This window comes from Talpa occidentalis, unplaced genomic scaffold (assembly GCF_014898055.3).
Source record: "Talpa occidentalis isolate TD23 unplaced genomic scaffold, MPIMG_talOcc4v2.1 talOcc4.9, whole genome shotgun sequence".
In the NCBI taxonomy this organism is placed as follows: domain Eukaryota; kingdom Metazoa; phylum Chordata; class Mammalia; order Eulipotyphla; family Talpidae; genus Talpa; species Talpa occidentalis.
In genome coordinates, this window is record NW_023605305.1 from 24414919 (window position 1) to 24434025 (window position 19107).

The 19107-nt window shown below is 39.6% G+C and overlaps 1 protein-coding gene across 5 annotated transcripts in view; it reads left to right on the top strand.

Moving 5' to 3' along the window:
- CAP1 (cyclase associated actin cytoskeleton regulatory protein 1) overlaps positions 1-19083 on the top strand; it is a 23902-nt gene extending 4819 nt beyond the window's left edge. For 3 of the 5 annotated variants that reach the window (XM_037501109.2, XM_037501111.2, XM_037501108.2), the window contains exons 2-13: positions 8453-8574; positions 9161-9264; positions 10773-10850; positions 12284-12427; positions 12527-12612; positions 13447-13552; positions 14723-14900; positions 16216-16400; positions 16583-16706; positions 16846-16928; positions 17261-17404; positions 17912-19083. In XM_037501109.2, coding sequence (XP_037357006.1) covers positions 8463-8574; positions 9161-9264; positions 10773-10850; positions 12284-12427; positions 12527-12612; positions 13447-13552; positions 14723-14900; positions 16216-16400; positions 16583-16706; positions 16846-16928; positions 17261-17404; positions 17912-17995 — 1428 coding nt within the window. In that variant the 5' untranslated portion in view covers positions 8453-8462 and the 3' untranslated portion in view covers positions 17996-19083. Of the gene's footprint in view, positions 1-8449; positions 8575-9160; positions 9265-10772; positions 10851-12283; positions 12428-12526; positions 12613-13446; positions 13553-14722; positions 14901-16215; positions 16401-16582; positions 16707-16845; positions 16929-17260; positions 17405-17911 lie in introns of all 5 variants that reach the window. The other 2 variants (XM_037501112.2, XM_037501110.2) reach the window with 1 other exon arrangement.
- Positions 19084-19107: the final 24 nt, after the last annotated feature.

The following is a 19107-nucleotide window of genomic DNA, read 5'->3' on the forward strand; positions in this document are numbered from 1 at the left end:
TCTAAAAATATCCCTCAATTAAGGCAGCTTTGTTTGCCTCGAATTGCCAGACCTATAGTGTCAAACTTTTCCGTTCTACTGGAAAATAGTTATAGTTGAAATGTTTAATGGAAGGAATGAGCTTGCTTTGTTTTTTTCCTCCAGAGGTGATTAAAATTCCTATATTTAAGTTAATTATAGCCTTACAGTCACAGCTCTTTTCATATTTCTAGTTGTAGCTGAATCATGGCTAGGGACAAATGGCATCCTTGAATCTATCTTTACACATGAGAATGGGAGATGCTGTTCTGTTTAAAGCAGCTACCCAGCTGAAATTAGCAGTTTTTCTTTATACAGTGTAAAAGATGCCTGCTGAATTCTCTCATGCATTTAGTCTTCATTATATTCCTTAAATATGAGACAGGGGAACCCAGGCCACACAAAGTTATCTTTTTGCCCCAGACCATTGAAATAGCTAGTTCCCATGTCTGATTTCAGCTCGTATGCTATTTCTAACTTGACTCATTCCTGGAGCTTCAGATAGAGGACTGTATTTAAGAAGGGAACAGGAGACAAGTACTGATACAGGGTTGGATTCTTTCCCTCCAGTAGATCGGCCTTTTTTTCTCTCTTTTAATCTAAACCTCAGGTGGCAATGACTCAAGCAGTAAATGTCATTGGTTTCACCAGCGAAACCAGATGCTAGGGAAGAACAGTAGCTCTTGATTTGGGTTAGATTTAGATTGGCAACGTGGTGTCTGTTCTTTGGTTACTGGGTTAAACCAGCCAACTTGTAAGTCTATTAGCATGTGTAGGTTTTGCTTTGTAACATGTTAGAAGCTAGTGATGAGTATTTCTATATTGCTGCAGTGGAACCTAATAATGCCTTGCAGCTTCATGGTAACTTAGGAGAAATACCAAGTGGAGCTGGGTTTGCTTTGGTTTGGTTTGGTTTCCACTCTAAAGAGATTATACAACCGTGTTGAAGAAAGTTTGGAAAATAGGGAAATTGTCCAAAACCCTATCTCTCCGATGTGACAAATATTATAAATTTTGGGTTCTCCTTAAGCCTTTTCCACAGTGCATTTAGCTATTCCCCTATAATTAGAAGTCTAAACTAATAGTGGAGTGAACATCTTTATGCCTATCATTTTTCCTATGTGAGGACTACTTTCATAGGATTATATCGCAGGAGCAGAATTACAAATTCAAGGCCAAGGGAAGCATTTGAGACAGATCAGTTAGACTACCATATGACACAGACTGACTTTATACTTGCTTTCTTTTCATTTTACTTTAGGATGTGACTTAGAGGAACAATTATCAGACAAAGTAGAAAACATTTTAAGTATAGCAACTTCTTACTCAGGTAGAAATTCATACCACTGGTTTAATTGCCTGGTGAGATGATTGTAGGAGTAAACTGCTTTCATTTACTTCTGAATGATTTCCTTGAAAAGGCAAAAGGAATCAGGTTGTTTGAGTTATTAGAAAGATGAAAGTGTGACTCTGCTTTGGCAGAATCATTAGCCATTTCTGATTTTTCAAACCACAAAAGAAATTGCCAGATTCAAGCTCATAGTTTATTTTCACTCTGCATGATATACTTTCCAGAACCTATCCGTTCTGCATTACATTTCTTTGCCGATCACTTGAAAACAATTATCTTCAGCTTTGATCTTTTCCCAGATTTTATTTCTAGTTACTTACTAGACAGTGCCACTTAGAAACTTCATCTTCTCTTTAAACTCTGCCTATTCAAAACTGATGTCATCTTCTTGCACTAACTAGAACATGCCAGAAACCTGCTTCTGTTTATAATGTCATCATTCTCTTAGGGTATTGGATTAACAGTCCTGGAATTATCTTTGACTCCCTTCTCTGAATGACTTCCCTACTACTCATTAGTCAGTACCACACAGTTAGTACTTGTTCTGTGTGTTAATGCACACTTGTTTTTGTGTGACCTCCAAAGCCCGAACTAAGACAGTGGGTGGAAGTTGCAGGGAGGCCGATTTTTGCTTCCAAATAAGGAAGAAGTTTTAAATACTTTGATCTGTCTAAATGTGGAATGGTCTCCTCCAGAAGTCTTGGGTTCTCCGAATTAAAGGTATTTGAACAGAGGCTCCCTGACTGATTACTGAGAATTGAAGGGACTGTTTGGCATCAGATGATGTTTTTACAAGATGATTTCTAGAATACTTCCTAATCCTTCAGCGGAAGGTAGCTTTTCTCACCTGCTAGATTTCCTTAGGGCACAAGAACTATTTTATCATTCCTTTATTTTCCCAACAGCACTTAATTCAGATACTGATCACTTTTGCCTACAAGTCATTACTTTTTTACTTACAAGTTGGTTCTTTTCACTTGGCTTCTATGTCTGGCTAGACACTAAATGTTGAAGGTTTTTTTTTTTCCTTTGCAATATCAAAAATATTTTTTGGATAGCTCTCTTATTTTACATATCGATGAATAACAGCTTTCAGCCTTAGACCCTAGTAGCTTCCTTTTCCCCCAGACTCCATTTTGTTATAGGAATTTTGCATTCATCGTATTACTTCTTTACTTAGAATGACTTCACATTTAGCCCAACATCAGATTCAAAAACTAACCTTTCTCACCATGAACTAGCTGTCCTTGTTTATCCAGCCTTATTTCCCATAATACCCAATGCTCTTTGCAGGCTAACCTACACTTAAGTTTGTGGCCTCCTTGTCTTTCCCCTTTGCTTTTGTTCTCTGGAGTGCCTTCTGTTTTTCTCTTACCTTTCCATCAAGATGCCCCATTTCTCTTCTGAAACTAGACTTGCAGTTCTCACTGATTTCTTCTGAACCCTCAGAGCATAAGCATAACTCAGAACCGTACAGTATTCTGTAAAGTATTCTAGTATATAGGCTGGTACTCTAACTTTCCCTAATCCAAGTGCAGTTATTTAATCTCTAACAGACCTTATTAAGATTACAGTCTTCAGTATGTATTCTATTTGTGTTGGCTTTCTCAGAATGAATGCTCCTAGAAGGCAAGGACCATGAGTCTTCTATTTCTACAACAGCTACCACAATGCTAAGCACTTTCATTTTATTACCATATTCTGTGTGCCAGGTTGTTCTGAGTGTTGCACATTGGTGGGGGGTGGGGGAGACAGAGAGTGAAAAGAGAATGGATAAATTTCCATCCTCTTGGATTCTATTTTCTTTTCTTTTTTTTATTTTATGCATACAAGAGCTGGGGTACAGGCCAGAGGTGTGGGGTGTGAGAGGATTCACCAGAGACAGAGTGGGGAGCAGAATAGGCAGACTGAAATACACTGCTGAGGGGAACAGCGGGCGAGATAGGAAAGGTCTGCTGCACCATGTGGGTTGCTTCCTGGCCGGCCGGGGATCGAACTCATGCTGCGGAGGCTGTGGATTGCTTCATAGTGTGGTGCTTAACCCCTTGCGCCACCAGGGAGGCCCCTGGACTCTTATTTTTCTAACACACCATATGCAGCGATAATACTTTACATTTGAATTGTATTTTAAGACTACCAAACTGGCTATTCACCGGTAAAATCAACTCCTTAGATTCTGTCTGCTAGGAAAGGCGCCATTAAATGACTTTCCTAAAATTACATATTTAATACAAGACACACTTGAGACTCAAACATTCATCTCTTGAATCCTAGTTTTATTTAGACTCATGTAATTACAACTACCTCTCTTTCTGAAGCTTTTATAATGAATGCTTAAGTAGTTGGGAATCAGTACACTTATTTATGGAAGCTTTTTATAGTTCTTGGCTATTGTCAGTGATGAATGGCGAGGAACAAGATTCGGCAAAGCTATAGTTTCCTGCTCTCATAGTTCTGTACTCTTTAGGAAAAGACTTATTTTGAATATTTGCCTTTCAAATATGTATCCTCTATCCTGAATGTTTTCTTTTAAGATTTATTTTTGCATATAATAGCTGGGCTACAGGCCAGAGGTGTGAGGGTGAGAGGATTCAGCAGAGACAAAGCGGGGAACAGAACAGGCAGATAGACTGAAGTACACTGCTGAGGGGAGCAGCGGGCAAGCCAGGAGAGGTCTGCTGCACCATGTGGGTTGCTCCCTGGCGGGCCCGGGGATCAAACTCATGCTGCAGAGGCTACGGACAGCTTCATAGGTAGCATCTTAACCCCTTGCATGACCAGGGAGCCCCTATCCTGAATATGTTTTAAAAAATTGGAGTCAGAGAAATTGAAAGCTGAGAATAACTAAAGACATAAAGAGGCCTTGAACCCAGTGTTGTGCTGAACAAGCAGTGAGGGCTAGATGATGTAATGAACCACATGGTCATTTAACTGCTTAAAAGCCATGTTGAGTGTTAGAAAGAGCCTCAGACAAGGATTCAGAAAACTTGTGCTTAAGATCTAGTTTCTCTACCAACTGGCAGCTTGATATTTGGCAAGCTTTTTAACTTGTCAGGTTTTTTTTTATTCTAAAGATTAAAATCAGTATCTTTATAATATACCTCACATAATTCTCAAAAGAAGCAACAGATTAATGACGTAAAGCACTTATAACCATACAGAAGTATTATTTTTAACTTATATAGCTGAATAAACAAGGTTATTTGTAGTACTTGGTTTGAATATCTCTTTATCAGTGCGATTTGTGCCCAAGAATGCAGCATTTATTTGAACGCTGGGAATGCTTGTAAGATCCTACAGACAGGCAGAAAAAATTAAGAAGGAAAAAAATACTTCTCCCCAGATACGACAGAGGATGGAGATAACTGGACTGATCTTGATGGGTGAGAGGGTAAAGACTCTATTATTTTTTTTTTTCCAAGAACCTTTATTAACTTACTGAATTTATAGTGCCTGCTATGTTTAGTACTGGGATTAAAGACAAGACATGGTCCCTGCCCTAGGATGGCTAATTGCCTGCTGACTATTAAATAAATGATTTTAAACCACTCTGTAGATGTGTGGTAGAGAATAGTGCACAGTGTTGTGGACATGCATACTTGAAATGCTTCTTGGGAAGTGATACCCCATCTAAGACTTCATCAACAATTGGAGTTCTGGAGAGGAGGCAAATTGAGAAGGAAAAGCATGCAAAACTGGAAAGGCTTCCTGAAGGAAGTGACACCTTAACTGAATCTGTAAAGCAGTAGGAATTGACAGACAGGGAACAGATTGGAAAGGGAAGGCAACCATCAGAGCAGATAGCATTATAAAGGCACAGTAATGAGAGAAAGCCTGACTGAAAAGTGTATGTAGTCCTGGATTGCTGTAGAGTTCTGAGGAGAGCTGTGACAGGAGATTGAACTGGAGGTGTGGTAGATAAAGTGTCACTGGATTATGGGAACCTTGGTTTGGACTTTACTCTGAATGCCCTGGAGAGCACTGAATGGTATTAAATAAAAATCTATGATAATTATACTTGCATTTGAGAAGAACCACATTTTTGATAGCAAGGAGGTTGTTGCTGTAATACAGGCAAATTCACGATGACCTAATACTTAGAAATAAGAATCAAGGCAGAGGGCATTTTTCACGAGAGAGGCAAGGTAGAATATCAGATGACTGATTAGATTTGGGGGAAGTAAGGGAGAAAATAATTTAGTTAATGTTTATGGAATTCTTACTAATTTCAGGACTGAGCCAAGAACTTCTAAACGTATTTCCTCATTGTCATGCACCCTTTGGATTTTGTGTTATCACCCTTACACAAATAAAGAAGCTGAGGTTCAGAAAGTTTGGTTGTAATGCTCATAGTCACAGATCCAGTGAGTGCTGTCTGAGTTCTCTGAAGACCACTCTCTTAACTACTATACTATATTGGCTTGACTAGCAATTTCCATGTTCTAGCATGGTCAATCAGGTGATTGCTGGTGTGCTGGATTACAGAGAGTGAAGGTAAGATCTGGGGGAGCAATGTTAGGGAAGATGTTGGATATTTCAGTTTGAGCTGCCTTTGAGACATCCTCATTGAGATGTCTAGAAGGAAGCTGGATCTAAAATTCTGAGTCACAGAAGAATTGAATACGTGCTATGGGAATCATTAGTTAATAGGTGGTTGTGGTGGTACCACTCAGCAAGTAGGCTGGATGGTTCTGCAGTATTGGTGGTTGAAGGCTTGGGAGTAGACATGACCACCCAAAAAATATGTTTGTGTAGAGAGTAAGGTAAGGTCTCTTTTGGTCCCTTCAGTCTGAATTCTATATCCCATAACATCTCTTTTCACTTCACCCCCACCCAAACCAAAAAACTTTCCTATATTTAGTTGTAGAATAAGGTTAACTGTAAGTGATACCTGCATTGTCCCTTTTCAGTTTAGGTTACATAGCAAACTGTAGCTTGTTTAGCATTAACAATTTACAAGTACAAGGGAAATATGGAAAAAGAAGAAACCAAAACCCCACAAAGCTTTATTATTAATATTTTAAGATTGTAAGTGTCCACCAAATCTGACACTATCTAGAGACACCTGCATGATGTTGCCATGTTAGCACTGGCTTCAGCCTGTAGTATCCATTGTGTATAAAAGAACATGTTTTATAACAGAATGGGTGGTGTATCTATTAATAGAAGGTAACTGGAGTTTATTGCATTTGCTGCCTTTTCTCATGGGCTTTATAGAGTGCGGTGGTTTCTATGTGAGTGTCCCTGGACAGTACCCAGAATGGAACAGGGCATCTATTTGCATTCTCTTGATGGTGGCATAACATGAGCTAGAATATATTGGCTTTGCAGGTTAGGTAGGGGGCTTTGCAGTTTAGGGGACTTCTGCTGCTTCTCCAGACCAGGGGTTGGAGAGGTTTATTTTGCTTATTCTCTGTCCCCCCCCCCTTTAAATCTCATAAACAGCATTCTCTGGCAAGTCACCTGGCCCAGAGAGACTAGAACCTACAGAAAAGAATGAGCAAGATTTATATTGTCTTCCTTCCTTTATCTTGTGAAGCTGCTTATCTCTTCCACATGGAAGACAGTATATTAAGTTGAGATATTCTGTCATGTCGTCGTCTTTGGGGAAATCATAATTGCGATGGTCATTTTAGGTATCTTCAAGGGATTTGAGTTCACCTGACTTCAGTTACTTGAACTATTTAATGCTTTGAGATGGAATCTCTCCAAGTCAAGACTTTGACTGAAATGTCACTGACTAATTTTTCTGTGATCATTAATGGTCTCAAGCACACTTTATGTATTGATAACATTTAACACATTAATGTGTACAATGTGGGCAACTTTTGGAACCCTTGCCCTCTGGAGTTTTGGGATGATATACTTCAGGTTTATTAACTTCATAAATATTTTCTGAACAACTTCTACCAGCTAGGTGGTGGTCTAGCTGATAGAGGATAATAGTGAACAAGCCAGAGAAGGTGCCTACTCTCTTGAACTTTCTTTCTTTAGACTATTAGACATTGAATGAGGCTAGTTCAGATAAATTAGTACTTGAAGGATCTGTAACAAGCTCTTCTGGATGTGTTGATGTGTCTAATCTCTTCCTGACTGCATATCCTGATCCTATCCATACTCATGTGAAGCCTGACTCAGTTGGCAGCTTCTCCATGATATTTTCTTCCCCTCCCTGAAATAGTCTAAAATATTCTATCTGCAAATTTTCTTATGTCACCTTAAGATTTGTTTTGGTTTATAGTCATCAGTATGCATTTCAAGTCTTCTATTATGCAGTAAGTAATTGAAGGCAGGATTACTGTCCAAGTCTTCTTAGTTTTGGGTATTATACATGCAGGCAGAAGGCTGTGGTAGGAAAAGACACTGACCTTAGAAATAGACAAGTCAGTCTAACTTCACTGAAATTGCTCCCTAACTCTCAGAGCATAGTAATTATCCTTCTTTTCTTTTCTTTTTTTTAAAGTTTTTTTTTTTTTTTTTAATTTATGCAATGGCTGGGGTACAAGCCAGAGATGTTAGAGGGTGAGAGGATTCACCAGAGATAGAGTGGGGAGCAGAACAGGCAGATAGACCTGAAGCACCACTGAGGGGAGCAGTGGGCGAGTCGGGAGAGGTCTGCCACGCCATGTGGGAATCTCCCTGGCCGGCCAGGAATCAAACCCGCAGTGCAGGGACTGTGGACAGCTTCACAGCACTGTGCTCAACCCGCTGCGCCATGGGGGAGGCCCCTATCCTTCTTTTCTTGAATAGTTGTTAGGAGGCTCAAACTGAAACAGTATTTCACTGTGTTTCTCTAAATTCTAAATTCTTACACAAATATTTGGTGGTATCATAATAAATATTCAGTAAGTATTTGAATGTGTTAGCATTTGCTTCCAGTGAACACCTTTTCCTGGCAAGGTCTCTTATTCACTGAGGTCCTTATGGTTTTGCAAATGTAATAGAATATTTTCCATCTTATTTTATTATTAAATGATTCTCTTGCTGAAAATTGGCAACCCCTTCACCCAGAGTAGTCTGTCTTTTCTCCTTAGGTGCTATGTAATATTAAAACAACAAATGGCATTTGATCTGTTTCAGCAGGTAGTACATTATGGCTGACATGCAAAATCTGGTAGAAAGATTGGAGAGAGCAGTGGGCCGCCTGGAGGCAGTATCCCATGCTTCTGACTTGCACTGCGGGTATGGAGACAGTGCTCCAAAAGGTAAGCAGTTTATAGCCCAGCAAATTACTTTGAATAAAAACGCAATGTCTTGGCTTGAATTTTTTTTTTTAATCATAGGGTATTGTCTCAGAGCTAACTTCCCAGAATGGTTAATCCAGAACATTTATGTCCTGTAGTTCTTATGCTGTGAACAAAAAAGGAGGGAAGTGACTTGTGCACGGAGGCCTGTGGTTAAGTTATTTTAACACAAGAACTTCCTGTTTGTGTGCTATTTCCTGTTCTGCAAATGACAAGTGATACTAAAATTTCTTCTCTCCAAATAATTGGCAAATTGGCTATTTTGCACATGCACCAATTTAAATCAGAACGTTCGAGCTAAAAAAAAAAACATTGAGGGGATCATTTTGGTGCTTTTTTTTTTTTAATTTTATAGATAAAGAAAAGGGACTTAGGGTCACACAACCAGTTTTAGTAGTCGTATTGGAACTAGAACCCAGGTTTCCTGACTCATGTTCCAGTGCTCCATTTGCTGTATTAGTTTGCTTCTCCATTTTTTTTATAAAAGTGCATTTTAAAGAACCATCTTTCTCATGCATGACAGATTCTTTGTGGTGTGTCTCTTCAGCAGGAGCAGTTCCGTATGTGCAAGCATTTGACTCACTGCTTGCTGGTCCTGTGGCAGAGTACCTGAAGATCAGTAAAGCGATTGGGGGAGATGTGCAAAAACATGTAAGGATGTTTTGCCCCTTTTCCATCATTGAAGGACTGATGGCTTTCTTCAGATCCTACTTCTCCTTCATCCTTGGTTTAAGAATTTCTTGAGAGGCTCCTGACTCCTCCTCTTCTACTTGCACTAAGCTCAGGCCAAACACTGGAATGGTTCCTGATTTTTCCCAGCCCTCTGTTTTTATCACATATTCTGTGTGGGCTTCTATTCTATAGATAGCTTGCGTGGTGCATAAAATATAGCTCTGTTCATCTTTCTAGTGAGAACATGCTACCAACTTGATCCCAATATGTTATATAAGCAAGTTTAGGGTGATTTATTCAAAGGAGTCATTGTCATAACTTAGAATTTATAAAACTGCTTCATAGTTATTACTTATGCTAATATGAGTTATTTTCTCACTTAGCCCATATCAGGAATATGAAGCAGGCAATGACATGTGCCTCTCCACCCACGTCCCTTCATGTGCTGCCATCTACATTTGTTGCCACCATTCCACACTCTCATATATATTCTGTCTGTCTCTTTAGGACTCAAAATCTTCCAGCTGGTCTGCTGACTGATCCTTTGTAAGCAATAACCATATATTGAATCTTCCTTTACCTGTCAGCAAAACTGGATGTTTCGTCTTTAGAATATCTGTTTTGAACCTTTTATACACCATCCTTTGGTGTTAGCTCTGAGCATTAGGACTGGTACTTAGTTAAGGGTGTAGGTGCTTGCATTTTTACTTTATGCATTCTGTAACATTTGAAAAGATTTTAAAATGTGTCACTTTCATACTTTTTGAATGAAAATACAGAAAAAAATAGACTCATTTGAATTTTTATATTTTGATAGTGCTTATAGCCTCATGTTTCTTAAACTTTTTTTGTCCATGACCCTCAGTAAGAAATACACATTTAATTGGAATGTGTTTCACAAAAGTGTTTATGTTGCTTGTACTGCACTCCCCCCTCCACCTTTTTTAGCTTGAAAATAATTTCAAATGATGTACTATATTCAGTATTTTATTTTATTCTATTTTACTTAAGTGCTGATTACAGCTCACAATGCTGATATAACTATTTAACTATAAATGGGTCATCGCCCAACATTTGAGAAATATAGCATTTAACCTAAGAGAGTAAATAACCATTTATTTGTTTATTTATTTAGATTTTTAGGCAAAAATTAGGTCTTTGCTGTTACTCCTGAAAATTTTTCTGTGTAAGAGGGACTTTTCAGTGCACTCATTACAAATATAGTTGCCAACTTGATTTCACCTGAAACTAATCCTGATTATCTTCGTTTCCAATTCTGGATATGTATTCCTGATTATTTCTGAGAGGAACAGGGGTATATGTAATTTTGCTATCAGCCCCAGGGATCTGGAATACTTGTGGAAGGCAACATGAAATGCCTGGGTTTGCTACTGAAATACGTGGAAGTGGAGGTTTCAGGTTATTCTTATCTGGACCTCTCCAGTTGTAATGTGTCATCGATACTTGACTCTTCTCCTTTCCAACAGGCGGAGATGGTCCACACAGGTCTGAAGTTGGAGCGAGCTCTCTTGGTTACAGCTTCTCAGTGTCAGCAGCCAGCAGGTGTAAGTTCACTACTAGTTGGTTTCTTTTTTGGTTTGATGCCCAGGAAAAGTTGAGAAATTTTCTGCTAAGCTAGGACAGAATGCTAAATGCTAACAGGCTCGTATATGTCCACATCAAGTCCCAGAGGTAGAGTCAGACTTAAAGCACCACTCTGGGAATATGCCATTTAGCATTTATTAGACTCCACTGGCCTTTTTTCTGTTGTTTTACTTAAGACTGCAGTTTCCCCTGGGACTTTGCCAATTTTCTCAACAGATAACCTTTTTTTTAGCCTCTTGGCTGAGCCCAAATTTATCATATTGTTCCCTTAGCCCTTTGGGTCAGAGGGGTGATAAAACAAGTTATCTTGCTAAAACCCTATATTAAAACCCCTGGCACTTCAGCATCCCTAGATAATGTAAAAATAATGTAAGTTAATGTTAAATATATTAGACCAATTCTGTCTTGAATGCATTTTGCTAAACTTTTTCTCCAGATCCTCACTTTAGACTAGGGGTTGGCAGACACAGCCTGCTATTTGTAAATGAAGTTTTGGGGTACACATCCATGCCCATTCTTTTAAATATTATTTATTTTTGCTTTATGCTGCACTAGAGTGGCATAGTTGAGAAACTGCAATACAAACCATGTGGCCTGCAAAGTCTGAAATATTTACTGTCAGGCTCTTCACAGAAAGTTTGTCAACTGCTGCTTTAGATTGGATTTATGCTAAGATCTGAGAATTAAGATGTTCAGGAAACTGAGCTTTGAAGGAAGAATGAAAATACAAGATTCATCTGTTTTGCTGAACTGCTCAAATGCCAAGCCCCTAATCACATTTGATTCAACAGATCTGTACTCAGCAGCTGCTATGTGGCTAGCAGTGCGTGGAGGGCTAATGGCTTTCTTCAAATATAAAATATAAAAGAGTAATAAGACAAAGCCCTTGTTTTTGAAGAATTAGTGAGAGAGAAAAACATTTACATGGGTCCACTAATAATTTGTGCTGGTGTATGATAAGGTACCAAAATTGGTTATGCTGACAAATGCAATAGGAAGCCAGTATGGCTCGAGTTGGAGGCCTGCTCCTCGTTTGACACAAGGAACATTTGGATAGCTGTGAAAAAAAGGTCATTGTGAGTAAAGGCCCACTGATAAATTAATATCACCTATTAATGGGCCAGAAAAGACAAGTCAATGAAATGGTAGAATTTTGTGGTTTAGCTGGAGTATGGGTTCTGATCATGAGGAACCATAAAATGAGATTCTGGGACTCTGAAGAGAGAGAGACAATGAGCAGCATATTAGTCATATAAATCTATGCAGGGTGGATACAAAGTTTATTTGGGTGCTCAAAATTGTGGTCCATAAGAATTCTTTAAGATCAGAGTTGGCCAATATATAAAATTTTTGTAGACTCTAACCTGATTGTTTTCCTACATTTTTTTCCTAGAATAAGCTTTCTGATTTGTTGGCACCCATCTCAGAGCAGATCCAAGAAGTGTTAACCTTTCGGGAGAAGAACCGAGGTAGCAAGTTGTTCAATCACCTGTCAGCTGTCAGCGAAAGTATCCAGGCCCTGGGTTGGGTGGCTATGGTAAGCAGCACAGAGTCTGTGGGAGGGAAGGGATAGAATGAAAGAGATAAGGAGATAAGGCTAGAGAGACTGAGTCACTGACAGCCTCTCTTTCTCTAGGCTCCCAAGCCTGGTCCCTATGTGAAAGAATTGAATGATGCTGCCATGTTTTATACAAACCGAGTCCTCAAGGAGTACAAAGATGTGTAAGTCCACTCTTACCTCAAGGGGTAGAGGGTAAACCCAGTTGGTTACTTGCTGGAGTAGGGCTTGAGGTTTAAGACTGCCTTTGGCTGCTGTGTCCATTCTCCTATCTCAGGGCCGATCTCTGGAAAGTTTGAAAGATATTGGCTCATAGAAGCTGCACTTGCAAGGAGGAAGTTTTTCTGCTACCACTTCTGCTTTTTCTCTAGGGTTTGTAGAAGCCCTTTTAGTCTTCTAATCCTTACCCTTTCATGTTTAGGTTTTACTGTGGCACAATGGAAGAATGCGCTTTCATTTGCCTGTTCAGATAAGATTTTTGTTCCTTTGTTGAATTTCAACTAGTACAGGGGCAAAAGGTCTAGTATAACTTACTAAGAAATTGCCCTGGCTATTCATGGGTCAGGTAAAGTGAGAGGAAGACTACCTGGCCAACACAGGTATTAAGGGGAGTCATTGCGTGTTTAATTCTATACATCCACCAGTTCTGACTTCCCCATTGCTGGTTTTGAGCTAGAGTGGCTGTAAGCAGCTATTGCTTAGTTGCTTAGCTACTCAGACCCTTCCCCTTTTTATGTGCATGAAACATTTGTTGAGTAACTACTTTGTGAATGCATAAGCCTTAGGTGTAAATCAATTCCTTCCGGCAAACTGGAGTTAAGCATCACAATGTTTTGATTATACCTATCACTTTATAATTGAGGAAAAACCATGAACTCTTCCAACTAAAATCTAAAAGAGGAGACTTGAGCCATACTGCAGTGCAGTTCTATAATTTAATGCTCATTATTTCCACTTATTTTCACTGCCTGTAAAGAGTTCTTCTTTAATTCTCCCAGAGATAAGAAGCATGTGGACTGGGTAAAAGCTTACTTGAGTATATGGACGGAGCTGCAGGCTTACATTAAGGAGTTCCATACCACCGGACTGGCCTGGAGCAAAACGGTTAGTGAGTTCTGTCTCCCATTATCCCTCTAGGGCAGGGTCCACAGGTTTCATAGACTTTGCCACTACCAAGGTCCAAGAAGAATGCTATTCTTTTCAGTGGAGAGTAGAAAGAAAAAGGGGAGAAAGAAAGGAGGGGATGAAAATAAGAACAAGAAAGGGTCCGAGAAGGAATATTGAATTCTATTCAGTTTCAGTAAACATGGATCAGGGACTGTGACTGGTGCTAGAAGGGAGCCTGATGAATAAGTTACATTATCCTAGCTCTTAAGAAGCTTATAAATATAGAAAAATCCCAATACAAATTAAGCTCATTGCTATAACAAAGGCACAAACTGTAGAGTATGAGGAAGAGAAGAGTGATTATTACTAGTGGAGACAATTTTGAAGAGGTATACTGTGATCTGAGACATCACTCAAGAAAGTGAGAAGTGGGAGAAATGGGAATACTAGCAGACAGCATCGCTTAAGGTAAATGTAGAGATTGGTCATTTCTTCCTTCAGTAAATAGAGATGAATTTTTAGAAAAAAGAGTGGAAAAGAATGTAGGTAAGACTTTTTTAGGCTTTATAATAGGTAATAACTACTGTAGATATTTGAGCAAGAGTGATAATGCACCTTTGTCCTTAAAAGAGTCTCAATTTATGGATACAGATAAGAGCTCATGCTCACACTAGGGAAATACTCTAGGGGCCAATAGGAAAGAATTTGTGGGAGATAAATCCAGTAAATTTAATGAGATTGAAGGAGTCAGTAGACTCAAAGATTGACCACTCAAGCGTGGATGGTAAGGTCTTTCACTGAAATAAGGACAAGGGGATGTTTACACAGGAAGGAGAACAAGTGGACAATGATGAAATCTGTCTTGAATTTGTTGAGTCTGAGGTACTGGTGAGACATATTAAGTAGATTCTTAGAACTTCAGGTTTTGAGCTGAAATTTGGTAGAAGCCAAAGAAAATATGTGAAGATTGGAACATGGAGTTTAGTTGGATCCTTGGGAAAGGGTGAAAAGGAATAAGGCCAAGTTGGGTGTGCATAGGAACACTAATCACTGTATCAGGAGTTACAGTGTGTACCCTGTGTACCCTTCACATATGTAGGACGCTATTGGGAATGGTATGGTGCAGAAGGGAAAAGGGAGGATAACTTACCTGCACTTATTTTCCAGGGGCCTGTGGCAAAAGAATTGAGTGGATTGCCATCTGGACCCTCTGCTGGATCTGGCCCTCCTCCCCCTCCACCAGGCCCACCTCCCCCCACACTCCCCACCAGTTCAGGCTCAGATGACTCTGCTTCACGCTCAGCACTGTTTGCGCAGATTAATCAGGGGGAGAGCATCACACATGGTAAGTGGCAAAGAGTTGGAACAGTAAGTTGTTTGGACCAGACCTTACCAACTAGAGATGTAACAGTCTGTAAAACAGAACCCTGGCTTGTATATGGGAGAATTCATTTGGGGTGTCATGTTCCCTCAGGTTGCCCAGACAGCAGTGCTAGCTTAAATGGAAATTAAAAATGGGTGATTATAGTTAGAGGGAAGCCTTCTGCTCCATAGGAAAGTGATTTAATATCAAGTGGCCTATAGGGTGCCAAGGCATGGTACCGTAGTTTTCCAGATCTTTTTCCATATTACCACATGGTGTCTCCAGGAAGTCATTGTGTTACAGAGGATGCATACTAGTTACATGGAAATTTTGCATAAGAATTACCTAATGTTGGCATAAAGAAAATAGACACCCTTACAGCAGGTGGAAGTCTAAATTCCTCTTCTAGGATTATACTTATAAAAAAATCTAAAAGAAAGGACAAGTTTTATAGTGTTATTTATATTAGATAAAATGGTGTAATGACCAAAATATGCCAAAAGAGAAACGGTAAGTTGTGTTGTGTTCTCTTGATGGAATATTCTACAGACACTAAAATTTTTCTACTGTGTGAACTATGCAGTGTTTAAGAAAAAGATCTAGTATCTAAAGCCACAGGGCATGGTGGAGCAAAATCAGGCACTTAGTTTTAGTTGTAGAGATTGGGCCATGATCATAATCAAGCAGTGTGTTAGGCTGCTGAGAGAGATATAGGGTCATTTCACCAAAAACATATTATAGAAGCTGTAAGTTAATGTGAGAACATCTCATAATTTTATTGTTAATTGGTTAAATCAAATGTGTTAGTTATAACAAAATAAACTATAAATAGAAAAAATATTAGAAGGGAAGTTTCAAATGCTGACTGATGGGGGGAGTGGGCAGTAGGTTAGCCACAGATGTAGTCTTTTTGCTTGACTGAATTTTCTCTACCATCACATAACTACTTCCTCTGTCACTTTAAAAAAAATACATATATATATTTTGCAAGTATGTATTTGGTATATGTCTTTCTAGATATTTTTCTATGCATTTATAGACATACTTATCCTCCTACCCCACAATTCCATGTTTTATTCTTTCAAATGGAACTATGTAATTTAACCTCAGTGGAGAAGATAAATTATAAAAGCACTTCTCCAAAACAGCTTGTAAGAAAACATCTCAAAGTCTGATTTGGGACTTTTGACTAATGTGTTAAGGATCAGTTTAAATTCTGATGGCAGAAGTTGGTTATTGCCTCACCTCAACGCCTTCATATGAAAACAGTTCACAAGAACAAACGTTACTCCTACAGCCCTGAAACATGTGTCTGATGATATGAAGACCCACAAGAACCCTGCACTTAAGGCTCAGAGTGGCCCAGTGCGCAGTGGCCCTAAACCATTCTCTGCACCTAAACCAGGAGTCAGCTCCTCTCCCAAGCCAGTCACGAAGAAGGAGCCAGCTTTACTTGAACTGGAAGGCAAGAAATGGAGAGTGGTAAGTTTAAGATGCCAGGACTGAGGGAACAAGCAGCTTGGACAGGGGGCTTAAGTGGAGCACAGCCAAATGTGTTCAGGCTTCTGGCTTAGATTATAAGAATAAAAGTTTAGGATAACCTGTTTTGGTGGGGTGGTATGTGCTTAATGATGATATTCCTAAAAGGGATATATCTTTCACAGGAAAATCAGGAGAATGTTTCTAACCTGGTGATTGATGACACTGAGCTGAAACAGGTGGCTTACATATACAAATGTGTCAACACAACATTGCAAATCAAGGGCAAAATCAACTCCATTACAGTAGGTGAGTTCTGTCCCAGGCAGGCTCTGTCCTAGAGCCTGAGAGGCCTGGAACCATTTTACCTCCTCTAATGCTAAAGATTCTTAAATATGTTACTCTTCTTTGAAGTTATAGTGTTGACCTCCTCCCTTCCTTCTCCTAGATAACTGTAAGAAACTTGGTCTGGTGTTTGATGACGTGGTGGGCATCGTGGAGATAATCAATAGTAGAGATGTCAAAGTTCAGGTAACTTAAGATCTTGGCTCCTCCTTTTGGTCCCTGGGGAATTAATTGAAAAAGACACAGCCGACTCACAGATGTTGCTGTGGTGGGAATCTGATTCTACAAAGTCTGTAAGCTGAGCTGCTTTGGATGTGGCAGAAGAGGAGCTGGCTCTTATAATGAGCTCTTTCCCGCACCCATCACCCATTCCAATCTGCCCCTAGTATCCAATATCTGTTGTGCACCTGTGAGCTTTTCATGTAGCTGCTGAATCACGTGTTAACAGTGAAAGCTGTTCCCACAACTGTTACTCTCCCCAGCTGCTGGAATTCAAGTGTTCTTGGTCTTCTCTGCAGGTAATGGGTAAAGTGCCAACCATTTCCATCAACAAAACAGATGGCTGCCACGCTTACCTGAGCAAGAATTCCCTGGATTGTGAGATAGTCAGTGCCAAATCTTCTGAGATGAATGTCCTCATTCCTACAGAAGGCGGTGACTTTGTAAGTTTCTTTATCTTTTTTAGTATGATCTAAAAGCAGAGGAACTAAAGATCTCTTGCACTGGAGAAGTTGATGACATTCTGCACTGAGTAGGTCAAACTCAGCAATGCACACAAGCATTAAGTAGTCTCACAAAGCAGAGCTCTGTAGGAGGGTAGATTCCGACTTTCTGGTTGAGCACTTGCTCAGGGTAGTACGCCTCATAGATTTGACAGTTTGTCCAAGATCACCAAGCAGTAGAAACAGTGAAACCTACATGTCTAGCTTTGGAGCCTTTGTCCTCCTTCCTACATTGCAGTGCTTTTTTGTCGTAACAGTGGCAGGGGAAGTGGTAGTATAAGTTATGGTATTGTCATTTACATAGCTAGCTTTTTCAGGTGGCTTCAGTTTGTCACTAACCTTACCAGTCTCAGAGTTTAGTGAAAAAAGAATTGGGAGTAAAGTATAAGATTTAATCCCAGCTTATTTTTTAGCTCAGATTTAAATCTGTTGTTTCTTTATTTGCAGAATGAGTTCCCAGTCCCTGAGCAGTTCAAGACCCTATGGAATGGGCAGAAGTTGGTCACCACAGTGACAGAAATTGCTGGATAAGCGAAGTGCCACTGGGTTCTTTGCCCTCTCCCTTCACACCATGGGATAAATATGTATTAAGACGGTTCTTTTCTAGATTTCCTCTACCTTTCTGCTCTTAAACTGTTTCTCTGCTTTGAGAAGCACAGCTACCTGCCTTCACTGAAATATACCTCAGGCTGAGATTGGGGTGGGATAGCAGGTCAGTTGATCTTCTGCAGGAAGGTGCAGCTTTTCCATATCTGCTCAACCACACCACCAGTCCATTCATAAGGAAGTGCAGACCAGGACTGGTGTTTTAGCTTTCAGTTTTGGGGAGTTATTTGACCAACAGACAGTCTTTTGGGAAGAATTAAGTAGACCCCAGGAATTAACAGATCAGAATATTCACACAAACCTTTTCCTAACAATCAGCATGAAGGTAGCAGAGGCTGGTGTGATTCCAGTTGTTCTAATCAAACTAATATTTCACTGTTGACAAGTGAGGAAGGGGTTATATTGGACCAGAGGCTGAAGCTTGGCTATCTAGCATTCCAAGTAAAATTATTTCCTATAAGCATTCCTTTATTCTGCATTCATTCCTAGGTCTGCCTGAAACTGAGATAGCAGGTTCTTCTATACCAGCTGCTATGGCAGTGCCCTGCACCCAGGCCAGTTAAAGGAGTCTTTTACTCTTTCTCTAGTATCCCTGCCCAGCACCTTCCTACAGAGATTTAAAAACAAAAGCAAAAAAAAAAAAAAAAAAGGAAAAACAAGACATCATTCCAAGTAATCTGGCATTCCTTCTTCCTTCCATGCTAGGTGCCTGTCATCCATCTTCACTGCCTCCTTTGCCTGTCATGCTCAATAGCTTTTGGCTTCTGTCTGGGCATCTGAACAGAGAACTAAAACCTCCACTCCTGATTGTAGGTCTTATGGAAGAATCTTGCACAGCATTGCTAATGTAAATTTCAGTTTTTCCCTCTAGGACAAACACCAAAATATGCAAGTTCTTTTGGTGGGAAGAGCAATTGTCCTGTGACTTCTACCCATTTCCTGAGGCCTGTGGAAATAAACCTTTATGTACTTAAAGTTATACAGAAAATAGAATAAAATTAATACCAAACTTGTGTATTTATCTATGATTTTGCTAT